We start from the raw sequence: 20,846 nt of genomic DNA on the forward strand, positions 1-20,846 counted from the left end.
GTGCAAATTTTTCAAGTGATCAGCCATGGAGGAGCCTATGATAACAATATCATCCAGATAATTAATGCAAACCCAGGATAGGCACTGTCAACTGCTCCAAAAATCGTTGGAAAATAGCAAGGGCACTAACCACACCAAAAGGAAGGTGCAAATAATGATAGAGAAAAAAAAAGAATATTCAAAACCAGAACTTGCCAAGACTCTTAGTCCACAGGAACCCGCAGATATGCTTCAGACAAATCAATTTTAGACAGGTGCTGGCCACCTGATACTTTTGCCAACAGTTCCTTCTGACATGGGAGAGAATACATGTCCATGATCAACTGCATGTTGACATTAGTACTGAATTCGCCACAGAGTCGAACAGCTTCTGAATTACAACCAGCTGAGATGAACATTCACTAGCCATAACAGATTGCACCCCCTAGAGATTGAAGTCTTTCCAGTACTGCTTTCACTTGATCTTTCAGGGGAGCAGCAATATTTGTGCATGACAAAAACAAGGTCAAGCTGGGGATTTCAAAGGAATATAAAAGCAGAAAAATTTGTAACAAACTCTATACCTTCTGAAAACAAGTCCAAAAACTCCTCACACAGAGTTTCCAACTGAGAATATGGTATCTGATTGGACACAAGGTGAACTGTGCTGGTGATACAAAATCCAAATGCCTAAATGCATCCATTCCAAACAAGTTTTCAACACTGGTAGCAGCAACAACCAAAACTGTAATGGAATGAACCATTGACTTGTGAGAGGCAGATACCATAAGTTGTCCCAACAGCACAATGTTCTGTTTGTTATAAGCGACCATCTCCCACATGACCTGTCTCAACAGCAGTGAGCCTAAACTCACATAGGTTTGAGAATTCAATAATGTCACTGCAGCACCTATGTCAACCTATAGCTGGTGCACTTGGCAAAAAATGCTTAACTCAATAAACAACTTGGGAGAGGTCACAAGCATTGGAGTCACACAGTTTATGCCCATGTATGTATCCTGAGCAGCCTTTGGTGAACGACACACGGAGGCGTTGTGGCCTTTCTTCTAAAAAGCATTACAATGAGCCCAGTGCTTAGGGCATGCCAAATGTTCATGCTGGACAAAACAGAAAGAAGAAGATAGAAACAGGGAATGCTGATGCTAGCACTGTGGCGGTCGTGGTTGCTGGGACTTACCTAGGACTGTTCAGCACTGGGTCTGCATGTTTCCTGCCAGCAATGCCGGTTCCTTGTGCAAGATATCTGCCGTCCCAGTGGGAACATCATGTGACCCTACTGCCACATGCCCCACATTTCAGTTTGCTCACCTGCTGCCTGAGAAACTTCAGAAGATTGTGCTATTTGCAAAACTTCTACCAACGGGGGTTTTTCACAAACTAAAGCCTTCCGGTGCATTTCCCTGTCCAGAGCTAAACAGATAATTGCATTGTGCATCACAGAGTCCGCATTAAGAGTCGTTATGGGCATCAATAACGAATCAACACTTGTGGCTAAGGCCTTGAAGTTCAGCTGCCCAGTCCCTGTGTGACTGGCTTGATTTTTTGTGACATTAGTAGAATTCAACTCATGCTGCTATGACATACATTCATTTGTGATAGTAGTTGGACAATAAACTACACATGTGATCAAAGTAAGAACTGCAGGGCATATAGAGGAAAAGTGGATGGATGGACCAGTGGAACGGTACTCTGTCTGTTAATGGAAACTTAGTGGTCACAGCTGAAGTAAACTGTTCAATCATGTTCAGTCAGCGCCGGTACCTTGGTGTTCACATTGACTAACTTGATGAAACTGCTCTTAAAGACTGCACATACAGAAACCATTCCATCTTCATCCTCAATCGTGTAGTAACCAAGTAATACACAAAAATGTTCCAAATAACACAAATATGGCTTTATTCATAAACCTCTGAACAATAATGGAAATAAACCTCTTCTGAATCCACATGTAACAAGACACAGAACAACTGATGCGAGTGGGAAACTCAAAGAAAACAGAGAGCATCAGTCAGCACTGCCCGCACATATATAGTCGCCAGTCGCTGGCAGACAGTGGGTGGAGACCACACAGTGCGCATGTCTCCCACCACAAGTGCCCTCCCTAGGCCAGCCCAGGCTGTTATAGTTGGCGTCTGATTCATGCACACATGTGTGGCGACATCACACTCGCCACACTCATACGCACTAGTAGCAGGATGCAGCAGTTATCACAAAATTTTGTTTGGTAGGCCTCACAACACAGGTTGAGCCTAGAGTGTCTATCATCATCATCATCATCATCATCATCGTCATCATCATCAACAACAACAACAACAACAACAAGTTATTCTACATCCATATCTATATCTGTTTGGTACCTTTCACAAGGTGGTGGCCAAGTGAAAAGCATGATAATAGTGCTCATCAAAACATACATTCTGACTATATTTTTTGATCATGTTTTTGTTCTTTTTTGTCTGTTTCACATTTTTAAAACCTTTTGCATTACTTTTTTGGTTATTATTTTGAATGTTTCTTGTACAGTGATTTATTTGGATGACTCTTGGAATATACTATAGCCCCCTGTATATTGCTCCCATAGGGATTATGAAGATAAGATTAGATTAATTACAGAACAGACATGGGAATTTAAACAATCACCCTCCCTGCACTCCACATGTGAATGGAACAGGAATAAGACCTAATAACTGGTACAATGGGAAGTGCCATCTGCAACATATTTCACAGTGTTTGCAGAGTATGTATGTAGATGAAGGTATCAGTTATTGCTATTCAGTCTCTCTCTTCACATCAACTTCTTACATTTTAGTTGAAAAAGTAGGGAGTCAAGGATTGGTGACTATTTTTATTTTGCTAGCTAAACTAATTTTTGTAATTTTATTTAGCTTTTGTGAGCTCCTGCTTCTGCTACAGTAACTTGTAAGCACACAAAACTGACTTTTTTAAAAATTGAATGAAATATTTTTATCTACTTCTAAGTCATGTCAGTGACAGGACCTGCTACTCCATAGGGTACTCTTGTCAGTAAATTAGGAGTGGCCAGAATACCTGCAAAAAAGTGTCAGTCCATCATACAGGACACTCTTTTCTTTGCACCCCATCTCAGCACTACTGACAGTATCATATTTTTAGATACAGAAGAAGAAGAATGTTGAATTATTAACCCATCATTCTTCTAAACATGTATCCTTCAGTTGTTCCACACATCTTGCTTGAGGATATCCAGCATGAAGTTGCTTGTATATCACTATGTTTAGTGACCCAGAATCAATTCTGCAGTAGAAAATACGGACTGCAACTACCATTCTTGCATCGAAAACTAATACGTGACCACTGTTCCCTTTCATTCAACATCCAAATCAGAAGTGTAGAGAATAGTCATCAACTTAAAAATACAAGTGTGAAAGGTCACAGTACTAACATCATCCAAGGAAACACTCACTAGCTCCCTTGCTACATATCAATTCACTCTTATCAATAGACATAACCTGATCAAAATTTTGCTTGGTAACAGACTCAAGACATTATTTGACATTCTGAGCCTCACACACACCTGATACTTCTGTGGGCTTCCAAACTTGGTGGATTCAAGGCATTGTGATGCCACAGGATGATGTCGGTTTGAAGTTGTGGCCAATATACCACAGGGATCAGCTTCAGCCACATTATTTGTCACAGACTGTGCCCCATTCTAGATGATCAAGGACAGAGACATGCAGGACATCTGAAGGACACATAGTTTCACTGGCAGACATAAGCCAACATCATCCTCACCACTGCCCACACAAATACCGTTCCCAGAGCGGCATTATGACCTGTACACCTGCTGTGAGCTGCACAGCCTTAGAAAACTATTACAGAGTAACAGTTGATGCACACACAGACAGAGCTCTGGCTTCCTCTCTCTCTCTCTCTCTGTCTCTCTCCTGGCACTCATTTTGTCAGATGCAAGTCCATAACTTCACAACCTGTAGACCAGCCCTGCCACTCGCCGCCCCCCCCCCCCCCCTCCTGCCCCATAACATTGCTCCCAGCACTGCCCCTGCCGTTTTCAGGCCTACATGCCTATTAAAGGGGAAAGGATGTAGTATCCTACGAAGCCAATAATGACTCAGACGTGAAAGCAGTGACATTAGCTATGTCCAAAACCAAAACAGCGTCGTCTTCTGATCCTGTATGCGCAGTGCATCATTGGAGTGTGTGGTGGGTGTGGCCTCTTGTGAGCCAGCACTGGAGGGTAATTATCTCTGTGGAGGTGCATCAAACAGATGTCGCAGCCCCCCCCCTCTGACAATGCAGTGCATTGAATGAAGCTCTTAGTAATGGAAATGTTAGTACCTATTATTTGACTTGGGTATGTTATCTCATTTACACTCTTCTCATCAGATAGAGAATGACTTTTGCAGCTTCGCAACCCAAAGCAGTTACTGCATACAAGTGATACTATCTTCACTGATAGTACAGAAATGAATAAAATATCAAATAGAAGATGAAGAGTTATTAATCATAATTACAGTGAGGAATTCAAATTAATAAAAATGAAATTAGGACAAGATAAATAACATGAAAAATTACATCTAAACATAAATAATAACCTTTTCTGTTCAAATAATGAAGGGAAAAAGAACAATGAGAGTTATGACAAAAATGATTTTGCTACAAAATTAAGGAAGGAAGACGAGGAAAGGTAACACATCTAACTCAGACTATTATATCTGCAGTAATAGCTACAATACACAGAACTGTAGGGACCTCTATGTAGAATGCGTAAAGGGGCCTTACACTCCAAGATGTGGGAGAAATCATATGAAATAGTATGTTGTCAGCTTACATCAATTAGTTAGGTCAATGAGAAAAATAAATTCACAGCTAAAATAAAGATATTTATAGTTGCCTTGCAGAATCTTCCAAAGTTCATCATACACAAGAAGTGGGAGTACTGTTTAAACTACATTGGTGTTTTTACACAAAAATGTTTCTAGGTTTAGTTTGACTTTACTAGTCACATTTGTACAGACAGCATATAATATACACGATGACTTGATGTGTTCAATATCGCTGTACAAACTGACTGAAGTGTAAATAAATAAATAGGTAAAATATAAGTGAGATAGCACTGAGATATTGCATTGTATGTATTACACTGAGATATTGCAGTGTATGTATTATGATATAACACACTAACTAAGAGTCTTGTTGTGTAGTTTTATGCCATTTCTGAAACAACTATATGGTCAGCTTGGCAGCTAATAAAATGAAATATACTGAACATTTTTGTATCGGTACCATGGGTTATATATGTTTTTGAGAGATAGTAACTAGAAGTAAATGTTTAATCAGCTGTTGAAGTTTTCCATCTTTCCAAGATCCTTGGCACTTATTTATAATCCTTATTTATCATTTAAAATGTCTGCAACTTCAAATTTGGGACATGTTATGGATCAATAACATGCTTGAGATTTAAGTTCTTTCTCAATATACGAATATTCCAGTGCAAAGAAAATGCATCAAATCAACATTGTATAATGCATGGCAGAGATAGTTTCTACCAATATTATCCATTTCCTTTCCTATTCCATTTGCATATGGATCACGGAAAAAAATGACTGTCACTCAATACATATCCTAATTTTTCTTAACTTATTCTTATAGTGTCTACATGAAATAGGAGAACTGTTGTATAGTAACTCGTGAATAGCTCTTCTTTAAATTCACCCACAAGGTTTTTACAAAAGTAGTGTTATTTTTCTTCCAAAAGTTTACATTTAGCTTGCCTGAATAGCTCTATTATACTTTTAAGGTGTGTACCAACACCTAGTAGCACATTTTTTAATTCATTCAATTTCTTTTGTAATGTCGACTTGGTTGTAGGTGCCTCCACTGAAACAATACTCTAGGATACACCACACAAGTATACTGTATGCAGTATTCTTTATTGGTGCGTTGCACTATCTTAGGATCCACTCAAGAAGTTAAGTCTTCTTTTTCCCTTTCAAGCTATTGATTTCTCACATCTGCCCCTTTCCATATCATTTTGTTTACTAATAACCTAATTTATTCTATTTTTATAGGCTTCCTAATAAATTACAAAATCAATAAAATTCTTAGGAAGATAGAAAAGATACACAGAAGAAAATCAGTAACCATAAAATACTAAAACATTTTACAAGTTGAACACTAATTATAAAACTGCAAAGGACTTAAACTTAATTACTTTGTATGTATTCTGTGAATTAAAACTCTAAAGACTGTAAAATACACAAGCGATTCATTCTGATGGATTTTCATTGGAAAAAGAAAAAAAAGAAAAAAAAAGGTTACTGTAGGATAAAATGTGATAGGACACACACACACACACACACACACACACACACAGACACACACACACACACACACACACACACAAAGGCAGACATTATTTCTTTAAGATGTAACTGAATCTCAAGAATACATACCATGGCATGTTCTGCCATCAGCACCAAGACGATAACCACTTGGACAGCTGCATCGGTAACTTCCTGGTTCATTTGTACAGAAACCAACACACAGCTTACGGTCTTTGAATTTTTCACATTCATCTATATCATCACATGATCTGTGGAAAATTAAACAGACTTTAATTCCAAAATACACATTTTGAATATGAAACAATCTCTTCTGCAGGCAGATTTAGGTATGCATGATGCTTACCGATTATCAATACTACGCACATATCCAGCATCACATGTACATCGATATGATCCCCATACGTTTATACAATTTTGCTGACAAACTCCTGCTGTCTCTGAACATTCATCAATATCTGTAAAGAATAAAGACTGATACAAGTACTTACAAAGAGTGAGCATTTGCTAGTTATTGAGAGACAGAGTACAAGATGATTTATATTTATAATTACTATCACACAATATGGAATTAACTGAATTTCCAGCCTTTTTCATCTGTTAACAGACTGGGAAACTGTAATTACACCATCTTCAATAGAGATGTGAGAAAGTTGTGGTAGTAAATTGCAGTTGTGAGTTATTGCCACTTAGCAAGCCTGAAGAGTATGTTTGACAACCTAACTGAAAATTTTATATTAGTTCACATGTGATGACAGGATTATTTCATGGAGTGTGAGCATTTTGTCATATATGTAACTGCTAAGTGAAGATTGCTGTGAATACTGCCTGTAGAGCATAGGACTCTGTTGTTGTTGGTTGATGATAATTATGATGAGGTTGATAAATAAGAGTGTGAGAAGGTGAAATTCAGTGCTGGCATAGAGCCCACTTCTCTTCAATTCAAATCTCAAGGTTGAAAATAACTTATTCTTCTTGTTCTTCTTCTTCTTTTTTCCCAGTGCCACCTGTGAATCACAAGGGCCTCATCAAACACCTGTCTCCTCCATTCATCTCTTGACTTCACCAGCCTTCTTCTGTTCTGCACTCCTAATCTTTTCAGATCCATTTCCACATTATACAGCAATCACAACCTTGGACTTGAGCGGTTACACTCTGGCTTTGCAAATAGCACCTTCTTTGTTATTCACTGTTCTTCCATTCTCTGCATATGTCCCAAACACTTTAACATTCATCCCTAGTTCATGAAGTTCTGGATTGGTCCTAATTTCTCAAGCACTGTTATCACAGACTGCTCCATATATCTTCTTCAGTACTTTGTGTTCCATGTATCCACGGTATTTCTGGCTTGTGTTATTGTCCATGTTTCAGATCCATATGTAATAACAGATTTTATAATCATTTTGTAAACTGCCATCTTCAACTGTCTTAAGATGTTGCACGATTGTAGCAGGTTAAGGACATTGTAATATCACCTGTTGCCTGCAGCTATTCTTGCCTTTATCTTTGTTGGTAAAATATTATCTTCCATAACAATTCCTCCCAAATACATAAAATAATTTACTCTTTCAAACCCTTCAAACTGCTCAACATTTCTTCACCTTGTTTTATTTCTGGAGATGATCATATACTTTGTTTTTCCCTTACTTATGACCAAGACAGGTGCACTTGTTTCACATTCCAAAACTAAATAGTTTCCCAGTAATCATGGTTAGACAATAAGTTGAGAATGTGGGTCTCACGGGAGGCGTGCCAGAGCTAAGTCCCTGCAGTCGCACTATCCTCTGTGTCCTCAGTGGCTCAGATGGATAGAGCATCTGCAATGTAAGCAGGAGATCCTGGGTGCAAGTCCCGGTTGGGATCTTATCTCCCCCACAGATCTACAGTTCCTCATCTCCAGCTAGAGTCACTTCTTCCAATGTTGGTTCCTCTCCATAATTATTGCTATCAACTTGTTCCACCAGTTCTTCTGCATATTCCTAGATTTCTCCAGATTTCAATAGTTCTTTAAAATATTCTTCCCAGCTTTCTATAATTCTGGCTCTTCCTCTGATCTGCTTTCCTTATTTATCCCTACATATCACTGTGCAAGAATGCCATCCTTATTTTATCTCTTTTATTCCCTTAAATAATCTTCTAATATCCTTTTCATTTCTATGTTTCTCAGTGTCTTTGAATCTATTTTTTTTTTTCAAATTCTCTCTTTTTCCTTCAGCAAATAGTTTTGCTTTAAATCTTTTCTCTTTATACATTTGTCTGGCAGCCAGAGTTTCTCCCTAGAGCATCTTATTCCCTGCACTGTTCCATCTGTCAATCACCTTCTCACAGTCATCATCAGACCACTCACTTCTTCTACTTTTGTTTTCCAGTTCTAGCTTGGATTCCATTGTCCGTGATATTGTTCTTTCCATTAGTTGCCACTGCACTTCAGAGCTAGCTTTCTCCTCAATGATAATCATTCTCCTCCCTTCATCCATTTCTCTTTGGAATTCTGTCCTTCCCCTCTCATTGGTAATGACTGGTTTCACATTAGAATTCCTTTCCCTTTCTACACGGTTATAAGTTGTTGTCAGTATCTCTGCTTACACCTTGCCACCACCTTGGTCTGAATCAATATCTGCCTTCCTTCTCACTTTAACATTCTTAATGTCTGAGCTGTGCCTTATTTGGACAAGTTCATGATCTATTTGGTTGTCCCCATCCAAAGATTTCCATGTCCCTTTATGGATGTTCTTTCACGGGAATATGGTGTTGTTTATGGAAACGTTTTTACTTATAGTGAAATAAACCAACTCAATCCATTGTCCTCACACTCTTCATGTAGATTGTAACATATTCAGTCTCAACAGGGTTTCCCACCTTGGCATTCATATCTCCTAGAATCACTGACACATTATTTTCAGCTATATGTGTCTTCAAGCTGTTCATAAAAAGAGTCTTTAGCTGCACATAACTCACATTGCTAGGATTCGTACCAGTTGTCCTGTGACATGTATCATCACACTAGCACCTGTTAATGATCTTGCTTTGCAAAAAGGTGATATTTCAGTCATGGCATAATCTGCCTATCCTGATTTAGTTATAAACTGTACTCAAGGGAAGTACTAACATTGCTCCTACATCACTTTCTCTCTGCAGTCGCACCAGATTCATGGCACTGTAATAGTTGCTCAAATATAAGATAGAAAAAATTGGGGCAAGGGGGTTTTAAGTCCAAGAATTCCCTTGACAGTTTTTGATAAACATTTACTCTCTTTCAGTCAAAAGAATACAATAATTACACTATACAATGGCAACATTTAACACAGGTACTGGCATTAAATTATCACATTCAGGGTCATGAAAATATAATTTGTTATGGTAATTTGATTGTAATAAAGATTTGCATGTCTTCACCCATAGTCTTTGAAAACTACTATTTGTATCACCATGAGTAATAACTACATAAATGCAACAGAGTTTATATAGTCATTCATCTTTAGTTTTTAGTTGTCATTTATGAAAGAGTAAAGTTGCTACATAAAAGAAAAAAATGAATTACAGTTTCTCAAACATTTCTTCATTATACAAATGACTCTTCTAGTAGATGTTTTACACAAATACTTTTTCTATAATTGGCATTTAGTTCTGTGTGTTATATGAAGTGTGTTGGCAGTCACCAAACACACCAAACAGTGAGACATTACTACAACCAATATCATGACCACTACCAGAGTGTCAGGCTCCCAATTTCTCTTTGTGTGTCTTGTACATCTACATCTACATCTACATTTACATCCATACTCCACAAGCCACCTGATGGTGTGTGGCGGGGGTACCCTGAGTACCTCTGTCAGTTCTCCCTTCTATTCCAGTCTCATATTGTTTGTGGAAAGAAGGATTGTTGGTATGCCCCTGTGTGGGCTCTAATCTCTCTGACCTTATCCTCATGGTCTCCTCACGAGATATACATAGGAGGGAGCAATATGCTGCTTGACTCTTCGGTGAAGGTATGTTCTCGAAACTTTAACAAAAGCCCGTACCGAGCTACTCAGTGTCTCTCCTGCAGAGTCTTCCACTGGAGTTTATCTATCATCTACGTAACGCTTTCGCGATTACTAAATGATCCTGTAATGAAGCACGCTGCTCTCCGTTGGATCTTCTCTATCTTTTCTATCAACCCTATCTGGTACGGACCCCACACTGCTGAGCAGTATTCAAGCAGTTTTGCTTGAACTACTATGAAGTGCCCTTCCCTCTTTTGGTATGATTCACCTGAATCCCATGCTTACTGTCATTCAAGTACTCAACTAAGATATGAAAGAAATCTCAAAGTGATAAAACTTAAATCAGTTTTAAGTATGTCACTATTGACCTACATATTCAGTAACTGTTGGATAAGGTTTTCCAAGAGCACTTCACTACTCCTGGAATCAAAATATTCTCAAACATTTCATTAAAGAAATTACTGTTAGCATTGCAAACAGCTTAAAAGTTGCCAATAAGATGTTCATGTCATAAGTTTCTTTCTTTATTCGTGAGTTCCCTTTTTCTATGAACAACAATTGTATGATGAATCAGTCAAAAACATAAACCACAGGGCATCTTGGAATCAAAACACAAAAAATATTTAACATGTACATTTCTGTATAGAAAAAAGATGACAAATTTTCTTATTGTAAAATTTGCTAACTTTTACGCATATTAAATTAATTTCATTGTATGTAAAATTAGATACCTCTACAATGACCATCACAAACGTGATATAACCAAGTATACACAACACTAAGATACACTGGCATGCAAAATTTAAGGAAGGAAGTAACTTTTGCATAATATCCCACAGCAAAGTAATGTAGCTTGATGGCACTTAGTCCATATATAGACAGGACTGCTGCATTATAATACAGAAGGTAACTGAAAGAAATACACAATCAGAGGAGCAGGGATGACACTTTTGCTCAAAGTCAATAATTGCAGTGCAGTCACTGCATGATGGTCCCCTGGACATTAAAAAAGATGGGACATGGTTTTTAATAAGGTGAATGACCACCATGGACAGCAATGCATGCTCTGCAAACTGCTCCCTTGCTAGCCACATGGTTGGTAAGGAGTTATTGTCATTGGGCATTCCATTCCTCCATGAGAGCAGCTGACAACTGCTGGGTGGTCATTGGTGCTTGAAACTTGTTGCAATATGTCTTCAAAATGCATTCCACATGTGTTTTATGGGATTCAAGTCAGGGGAATGGGCAGCCCTATCAATTTGCTGCATATCCTCTTGTTCCAGAGGCTCTCCACCTGCACTGATCAATGTGGTCCTGCATTGTCATCCATAAAAAGCAGTGAGGGCTGAATGCACCCCTGAAAAGATGAACTTGGGGGAAAGACTACAGTGTTACAATAACACGGACTGGTGACTGTATTATACTCAAAGATTTAGATATCAGTACACCTATGCAACATTATGCCTCCCCACACCACAACACCTGGGCCACCAAAATGATCATGTGTGATAACACACCTCTGTGTACTACCTGTTCCTACCTCTTACCATATGCAGGTATGTAATGCACCCAGGAACACTGTCCAACATGATCACTTTGGTGGCCATGTTTTATGGTGTGGGTAGGCATAATGCTGCATTGGCATACTGACCTACAAATCTTTGAACATGTGACACTCACCATACAATGTTGTTGTCATACTTTACTCCATCCTCATGTGTATCTCTTCATAGGTTCATTTGACCTTAACTTCATTTTTATGGATGACAGTGCATGACTGTATCGAACTGCACAAGTGGAGGTGCTCTTGGAGTGAGAGTATATTTGGTGAACAGCCTGGCCTACCTGTTCCCCTAATTTACATCTCATAAATAATGTGTGTGATGCATTGGCAAGACACATGCACCAACGACCTTCCAGCAGAGTCAACCACACTGGTGGAGCAATGACTGCCGTACCACAAGAACTCCTTACCAAACCTTTGGCCACCATGGGAGCATGTTGCAAAGCATGCATTTCCATCTGTGGTGATCAAACACCCTATTAAGAAGAATGTATGTCCCATCTTCTGTAATGTCCTTGGGACCATCATAAATTGCAGTGATTTTAGTGAAATTATTGTCTTTGAGTAAAAGTGTAATTTCTGTTTGTCTCATTGCATATTTCTTTCAGCTAACTTCTGTACTATACTGTAGAAGTTATTTCCACATATGGTCCAAGTTTCATCAAGCCATGTTATCATAGTGACACATCATGTGAAAGTTTACTTTCATCCTTAAGTTCTGCACACTAAAATTGCATGGCTTCATTTGTAAATAACACAAACTGATAAAATGCTGATATTTAACAAGCCATAAAGAAAATTTGTACTAAGACACATACTATACAACAGTTAAAATTACCTAAACATGTTCTTCCTCCTGGTTCCTGTCTAAATCCTTCCTTGCATATACAATCGTAAGAACCTGGGGTGTTGCGACATTCTGAATTTCTGGCACATACCTGCTCACAGGAAATTCAATCAAAATTAAAAACATTTTGAATTCACATGACTAACATACTTCTGAAATATGATATTTGTGACTTATAAAACAAAACAAATCAAGTGAGAAAATTACATATAACAATTAAAAAAAAAAAAAAAAAATTACCTGTCCCGAATAGCGATTACACTCGTCAATATCATGGCATTCCTTTCTCCAGATGGTGTAGCCACTTGGGCACTTGCATGCATATCCTCCAGCTGTATTTTGACATATTTGAGTAGGTCCACAGTCATGCTTGTTGAGGAGACACTCATCAATGTCTGTAAAGCAATGTGATAATTTGTAATGTTCATAATTATAGAAGATTTAGTAAATTACTATAAAAAAGTAGTTTCTATGCAAACCAGACCAAAAATTAGTCACCCCAGAAGACATCATGCTAATACCAGGTAACGTCACCTTTAGCCTTGATAATGACCTCATTTCAGCAAGCCGTGCAGAGTGGCTGCGTTACAGGCGCCCTGCACAGACTGCGCGGCCCCTCCCGCCGGAGGTTCGAGTCCTCCCTCGGGCGTGTGTGTGTATGTGTGTGTGTGTGTGTGTGTGTGTGTGTGTGTGTGTGTGTGTGTGTGTGCGCGCGCGCGCGTGCGTGTGTGTTGTTCTTAGTATAAGTTAGTTTAAGTAGTGTGTAAGTCTAGGGCTGATGACCTCAGCAGTTTGGTCCCTTAGGAATTCACATGCATTTGAACAAAATCCAGTTCAGCAAGAAATAGAATCCACCAGTTTCTTCCTTATCCAGCTGAAGCAACCAACTGATGATTATATACTGTAGAGTCATTAAATTGCAGCCATGTTCACTGCTACATTTCATGTGCAGATCTATGAACATGGCTGTTGTAATCCTGAAATAAAGGATACTCACCATAAAGATGGAGATGAAATGGCAATACTTGGCCACTGAAAATGTTGAAATAAACATCCTGGTTCATGATCACAGTGACCTAAATCAGCATGCTCACATCATGCCACAATAAATACCAAAACATCACATAGCTACTTCTGGCCTGAATGACACTCTCCACACACTGCAGATTAAATGCCTCATTGGGCTGTCAGTGCCGTCTCAGTGATTTCCATCATTTGAAAACAAGGAAAAAAAATCATGACTTGATGGGCCACATTACACACTTCCAATTAGCTACTTTCCATTTTCTTTGTTGTTTGGCCCATTGAAAATGAGTAACTTTATTTGACACTGAGAGCTACAATTTTTTGCAAGATGTCCAACTCAAAATGACCATTGCATGCAGTTCCCTTCACAGTGGTTGCTCAGAAACTGGTTGAGATCAACTGCGTTCATCAGTACCAGAAATTGTGACTGAGTTAGAAATCAACTGTCACTGACAAGGCATGACACTTGTTCCTGGTCCCTATCAGTTAGGATCTTTTTATGATTTTTTTTTTTACGCAGTGTTACATGGTTGCAAATTGTACACCATTATTTGTGGACATGTTTGACAGTCAGTGGTCATACACCACAAAATCAGTTGATTTCATTAATGGTTTTCTCAAGGACACATCCAAACACAATACATCCATTTTTTAATTTTCTCACTTCTCCTCCTTGAGCCATATTCCTCTGCTGATCCCATACAACCAACTGGTAAGTACACTGAAATTCATTGCCATGATTTACATTAGTGATGGAGGGTAAGATGTAACTGGCCAATGTTTATTTCAAATACTATACTGCCTTGGCAGCAAATCTCATCCCTTTGTCTGTTTTGCTACTCCACTAATGTTTATGTGAAAATATGTTGTACCTTATCATCAGTACAGTTCATGCATCTCTCTTTATGTAAGATACTGTACTGCCTAATTATAAGGAAATTTCATCTTTGTCATTGTAATATACTACAGAGGGCATGGAAAAGAAAAAATAGGAGTAGATGGTACACAATTCTGGTGATGTGCATGATACATAGTAATTTTTGTTATGTTGACATATATCTATGATTATTTTTGTTTTTCTCACACACATTAATCATTATGTAACATCATCTGAAGTAATTTAATGACAAGGTTCATCATCGTCAAGAGCTTTTTTGGCGTCAGTCGTATAAACAAGATATTGTGCCATTAACCCTTTCAACTTTGTCTTTCCCTATACCACTGACTGCAAGCTGTTTGATGATGGGTGAGAGGATGTGTGGTCAGCAGCACCCTTGCTCTTTCCCAATTGCCAGCAAACTGTTTTGTTACTTGATCAATTTTTGTAATTTTGCACAAAATAGAAATTATTTTTCATTCAGTGGTTAAGGTCATCAGAACATTTAACCTTAGTCATAAAGTATAAACAATTGTGTAAACTAATATACCAAAAAAATTGTTTACCTGACCATTTACAAATATATGGTCCTCTCACTGAGAATATCGTGTATTGTTCTAGGCCATTTCCTAACAATTTCAGATGTCACATTAGACCTTGATATACTGCCCATAATGTGTATCATTGCTAGATTGGAAACTGACTGCAAGCCCTAGACAGCCTGACAGAGCCCTAGATAGTATGACACCAGCATTCTTCTCAGCAAATAAAATACAGTGATCCAAAATTTATTACAGCTGAATGGGTTCTACTGATCTGTCAATGATCTTGAGATCTGCAGATCAAATAAATTTTATATTGAAAGTTAAGATGACATACACCACAAGTTTGATAATGTCAAGTTTTATAAAAATACAATGAGTTGAAATTTGGCACTTGAGTAATTATAAAACTACCTTGGGATGTAATTTATCAACTGTGATGGGTCTTCACATCTTACAATTAGGTCTCATTTGACAGTGTTGATAAACCTAGCTGTATGTGTGGAGAGGTTATACTATATCAAAAGAATTACAATGAACTATGACTCCTTTATCTACACGATGAAGTAAACTTGATCTGTCAGAAGAACTTTTGGTAGGTTCTACATAGTGACAAGCCTGAGTAGTGCTACTGTACAAACATTTACTCATATGTTAAGCTGAATTCCTTTGGTGAAAAAGAGGAACAAAACAAACTTAATCAACAAACATGTGACATCAAATGTGTCTTCCACATTATAAATTTCATAGTACTTTAACTTACAATGAAATACTGTAAAACACGCACTAAGACAAAAAAAATGACGCACTATGAAGGAATTATCAGAATTTGATGGAAGTAGATGGATGTGATGTACAAATACAGACAAATAAATGATTAAAATTTCAGAAAAATGGGATGATTTACTCAAGAGAAAGCGCTTAACAAATTGACCAAGTCAATAATGTGTTGGTCCACCTCTGCCCTTTATGCAAGCAGTTGTTCAGCTTGGCATTGATTGATCATGTTGGTGGATGTCCTCCTGGGGGGTAGTGTTCCAATTTCTGTCCAATTGGTGCATTAGATCATCAGAGTCCCAAGCTGGTTGAAAGACTCTGTCCATAATGCTACAAATGTTCTTAGTTGGGGAGCGATCTGGTGACCTTCCAGGCCAAGGTTGGATTTGGCAAACATGAAGAAAAGCAGTAGAAACTCTTGCCGTGTGCGAGCGGGCATTGTCTTACTGAATTGTAAGCCCAGGATGGCTTGCCACAAAGGGCAACAAAACAGGTCACAGAATATCACCAACATGCCACTGTGTTGTAAGGGTGCTCAGATGACAAACAAAGGGCTCCAGCTGTGAAAAGAAATGACACAACAAACCATTGCACCTGGCTGCCAGGCTGTATGGCGGGCAACAGTCAGGTTGGCATCCCACTGCTGTCAGGGGCTTGTCCAAACATGTCTTTGACCTGGTATCTCACTGACTGGACTAAACTTGTTTTCATTGATGAGTTCCGCTTCAAACTGAGCCCCAATGACCAGCAAAGATGTGTCTGCAGATGCCCCAGATAGTGGTAGGATACCAACCTGACTATTGCTCCCCATATGGCCTGACAACCATGAGTGATGGTCTGGGGAGTCATTCCTTTTCTTAGCAGGATCCATTTGGTTTTCATCCATGGTAGCCTTACAGCACAGCAACACTGTACACCCTATTTTGTTGCCCTTCATGGTAAGCCATTCTGGGCTTACATTTCTGCAAGGTAATGACCACCCACACACAATGAGGGTTTTTACTGCTTGTCTTTGTGCTTGCCAAACCCTACCTTGTGCAGAAAAGTCATCATATCTCTCTGCAATTGACACTGTTTGGAGCATTACGGGCAGAGACCTCCAACCGGGTAGGGAATTTGACAATCTAATGCACCAATTGGACAGAATTTGGCATGATATCCCTAAGGGTATATGCAACAACTCTGCCAATCAATGCCAAGCCAAACAGCTGCCTGCATAAGAGCCAGAAGTGGACCAATGTGTTACCGACTTGCTCAATTTTTGAAGTTCTTTCTCTTGAATAAATCTATTTTTCTTAAATTGTAATCATTTGTTTGTCTGTAAATGTACATCACATCCCTGATTTCCATCCCATCCAGATAATTCCTTTGTGATGTGTCTTTTTTTTTTTGTCATAGAATTTATATGCACCAGTGGATAGGACGCAGTAAGCAAGTAGTAGTTAAGGCATAAAAATTTTGCTTTGGATACAAAAGAACAATTTTTTAATGTTAAAAGAAAATGGTATTTTGGCAGTCCTGGTCAAACAAATGTAAACTATTATTAAATAAACACAAAGAGTGTTAACTGATGACTTCCACAATTAAATTTTATTTTGTAATGTATCTTACCGAAACACTGTGTTCCCTCTGGATTAAGCTCATATCCTTCAGCACAGTGGAGAAGATTGACACACCTATAGGAGCCCATCTCGTTCACACAGCGCTGATTTCTTTTGCAAGCACCAGGATTCTCACATTCATTTATGTCTGAAAAGTCCAGTATGTGATCTCAAATATTATTAATTTTCTTTGTACTAATATAGTAAGGTTAGTAGAAACATATTTTGTTACTGGATTTGAAGCTGTCCTATGATCAACTTCAGTATAATTATGCCATTTTTAAATTTCTACGTATGCAATAATTTTACACATAGTGAGTACATTAAGCATCTCTCAATTTTATAGACACAACACAATACATCAAAAACTTTCTCTACAATCATTCATGAAATACATTGATATATGACACAAAGTTATGAGCACAAATGCTCTGAATGGAACAAATGTTGATTGGCTGCTCGCCAATGCACACAGTGTGGTGAATCAATGTCTGCAACCTTCTTGTTTGGAATACTTTAAAATTCACACAGACAGCAAATAATTGCTAAATAGAACTACTGACTGGAGGCATGAGGGCTCTGCTGATTTGTAATTAGCATGCAAACTAAAATATTTCGAAATTTAGAACTGTTCACGAGTCTGAGCAACTTTTAAGGTTCTGGCAGGATAATGTACCCTGGTTAGTGTTGTCTAAGACCCTACTGCCATGTGAAAGTACCTGATGTTGATATTCTGGTCCAAGTGAAAGAAATTTGAGGGAAGTGAAGTAAGGAACTACAGGAATTGCTTTACTGCATGGAGACTGTGTCCTCTGCACCCACATTTTTCAACAAGAAGTATCACAAAATGAAATGTAATATGGATTAATAAACACAGCTGCTTAAAATACATTTTGTTTAGAGACCTTAAGGGGAGATGGTGACAGAAATCATGAAAAAAATCACAGATCTTTTTATTTTCTTATTTGAAACTAAATATAATCGAGATAGATTATTATCCCAAAATTTTTTTTGATATTCAAACTACAAATGGTATAAAAAATTAAAATCATAAGCAGTGTAATGTTCAATGCCCACTTTTCAAGGTACCCTGTGGAGGAAAAATTTTCTTGTTCAGTTTTGCCTGTGAACCTGGAAAATATAGCTTTAGAAGGCTGTGGTTTTTTTGTATATAACATCAGAGTGCTGTGGAGCCATTTTGTGGTACAAGCAATGTGTTGTAGAAGGCTGTGGAGCATTGTAAACAAGTTTTGTGCTGTTTGGTGGAATCTGAGTGAAGATGGATTTATTGCCTTATTCTTTGGGCATGGTTGAATAAATTGATCGTTTTTTACACTGCCTAGGCCTGGTAAAGTATTCAAAAATATAGTAAGTTCCATATTTCCAATATGAAGCGAAAAACTTACATTAAGGTTATGGTAAGGCCTGCAGATGCAGACATTAGCTTGTCTCCAAGTGCATCTAAACTAAAACTTAGAAAAGGTATTGTATCAGAAGAAACAAATCATAGCAGAAATACAGGTTTCAGAATTGTGGATCTGTAATTGGTGGCAGAAGCACTTAGAAAAGCCTGCAAGTGCTCTTTTTGTGGATTAAATATGAATTTTGTGGACGATGGAAAGAGGGAGGGTTTGGTTTTGCACATTGCACATTTTATGTCAAAAATGTGATGCTGGCACACCATTGAAGACATCAAAGGCCAGTAATAGAATATATGAAGCCAATATGGGATTTTTTTATGGACTAAGATGTATAGGGATTGGAAGATATGGTGGAAACCTGTTATGTGGTATTATCAACATGCCTGGTCCTCCCCTACAATTTACAGCAATGAACACTATTCTCCTCAACATAGTTGCAGAAGTAACTGAAGAGAGCATGAAAATGGCAGTCCAGGGGGCAATTCAAGAAAATTGTGTGGCAGTTAATATCAAAGATATAGCAGTTTCCTGTGACAGTCCTGCATGAAAAGGGAGCATACTAAAATGCATGGAGATTCAACAGTCATTAGTGTCAACACAAGTGCCTTGCACAAGAAATATAATGATGTAGGTAAAGAAACAGAATGGTAAGAAACTCACAAAGTTAAGTCAGTCCTGTGGAAAAGACTGCACTACTAAAAAACCAGAGTGCTTAGGCCATATTCAGAAGGTTATGGGTGGATGACTCAGAAGACTTGTTGCAGAGAATAAAGGCAAGCTACTAGAGGATGGAAAGCAACTGGGAGGTAAAAGCAGACTACCAAAGAAAAGAACTGACAGCCTGCACGTCTATTATGGTGCTGCAATTAGAAATAACCTCACAGATTTGGACAGTATGAGGAAGGCATTATGGGCCATTTGGTTTCATTACTTGCTGACAGACACTACCCTCAACATGGCCTATATTCTAATGAATGGTGCAAATTTATGAAAAGCAAGGAAAGTGGGGAAGTTACAGCCATAAAAATAATCTTCCTTATGAGGTTGCAATGGCCATTAAACCAACTTTTCATACACTGGATTCACCAGAACTGCTGTCTGATGGCAATACGCAGAAGCTAAAAGAAATTTTCAATGTCTTATTTGGAAGATGTGTCCAAAGACTGTGTTTGTTTCCAATTTGGTAGTGAAGATTTCTGCTTTGGAAGCTGTAGCAGTATTCAGTTATGGGAATGTGGCAAGACTTCACATCCTCAGCAAGGTGGGCTTTACACCTGGAGTTTTCACTGAGCAGATCATCGATAGGCAATGAATCACAACGGCAGAGACTTCAGTACAGAATATAAAAAAAACTGCTAGGCAAAGGAGGAGAGGAGCTAAAAGAGCTGCAACAGATGATGAGGAAGAACTGGAATATTGATATGGGCAGTTTTAACTAAGGCACGATTTAAAAAATTTTCAAACATTACATCCAAACCTTAAAATGATTTTTCTGCAACTTAAGGTTTGCTTCTTTCAGGAACACATATATCAGAAACTATTGGAAGGATCTTGATGAAATTTGACACATCTATTCTTTTACATGGAAGCAATATTTAAATGGGAAAAATTTAATCTAGATGTTGACAGTTTTATGGTTGATAATATACGGAAAATTTGTCTGTAAAAAATGTTCAAATCCAAAATATTGCAGAAAACAATAGAAATAATCTACCAAATAGTTACTGCAGTTAATTGCATATTTATAGTCTAGATTACTTTACCGTAGAAAAAATTGAAAAGTGTACCTTAAAAAATTCAAAATTCTCTCACAGTTTTAAAATGTTATTAACAATTCCATAAAAATTATTTAAAGCATATT

At 38.0% G+C, this 20,846-nt stretch overlaps 1 protein-coding gene across 5 annotated transcripts in view; it reads right to left on the bottom strand.

The window, feature by feature from the left end:
* The window catches only part of LOC124555780 (fibulin-1-like), a 630,166-nt gene that overhangs the window by 21,166 nt on the left and 588,154 nt on the right, over nucleotides 1–20,846 (bottom strand). For all 5 annotated transcript variants that reach the window (XM_047129834.1, XM_047129832.1, XM_047129833.1 and 2 more), the window contains 5 exons: nucleotides 17,575–17,712; nucleotides 12,982–13,136; nucleotides 12,733–12,832; nucleotides 6,691–6,802; nucleotides 6,456–6,595 (listed from right to left, as the gene is read on the bottom strand). In XM_047129834.1, the coding sequence (XP_046985790.1) occupies nucleotides 6,456–6,595; nucleotides 6,691–6,802; nucleotides 12,733–12,832; nucleotides 12,982–13,136; nucleotides 17,575–17,712 (645 nt within the window). The remainder of the gene's footprint in view (nucleotides 1–6,455; nucleotides 6,596–6,690; nucleotides 6,803–12,732; nucleotides 12,833–12,981; nucleotides 13,137–17,574; nucleotides 17,713–20,846) is intronic.

Source organism: Schistocerca americana, chromosome X (genome assembly GCF_021461395.2).
Source record: "Schistocerca americana isolate TAMUIC-IGC-003095 chromosome X, iqSchAmer2.1, whole genome shotgun sequence".
Lineage (NCBI taxonomy): Eukaryota > Metazoa > Arthropoda > Insecta > Orthoptera > Acrididae > Schistocerca > Schistocerca americana.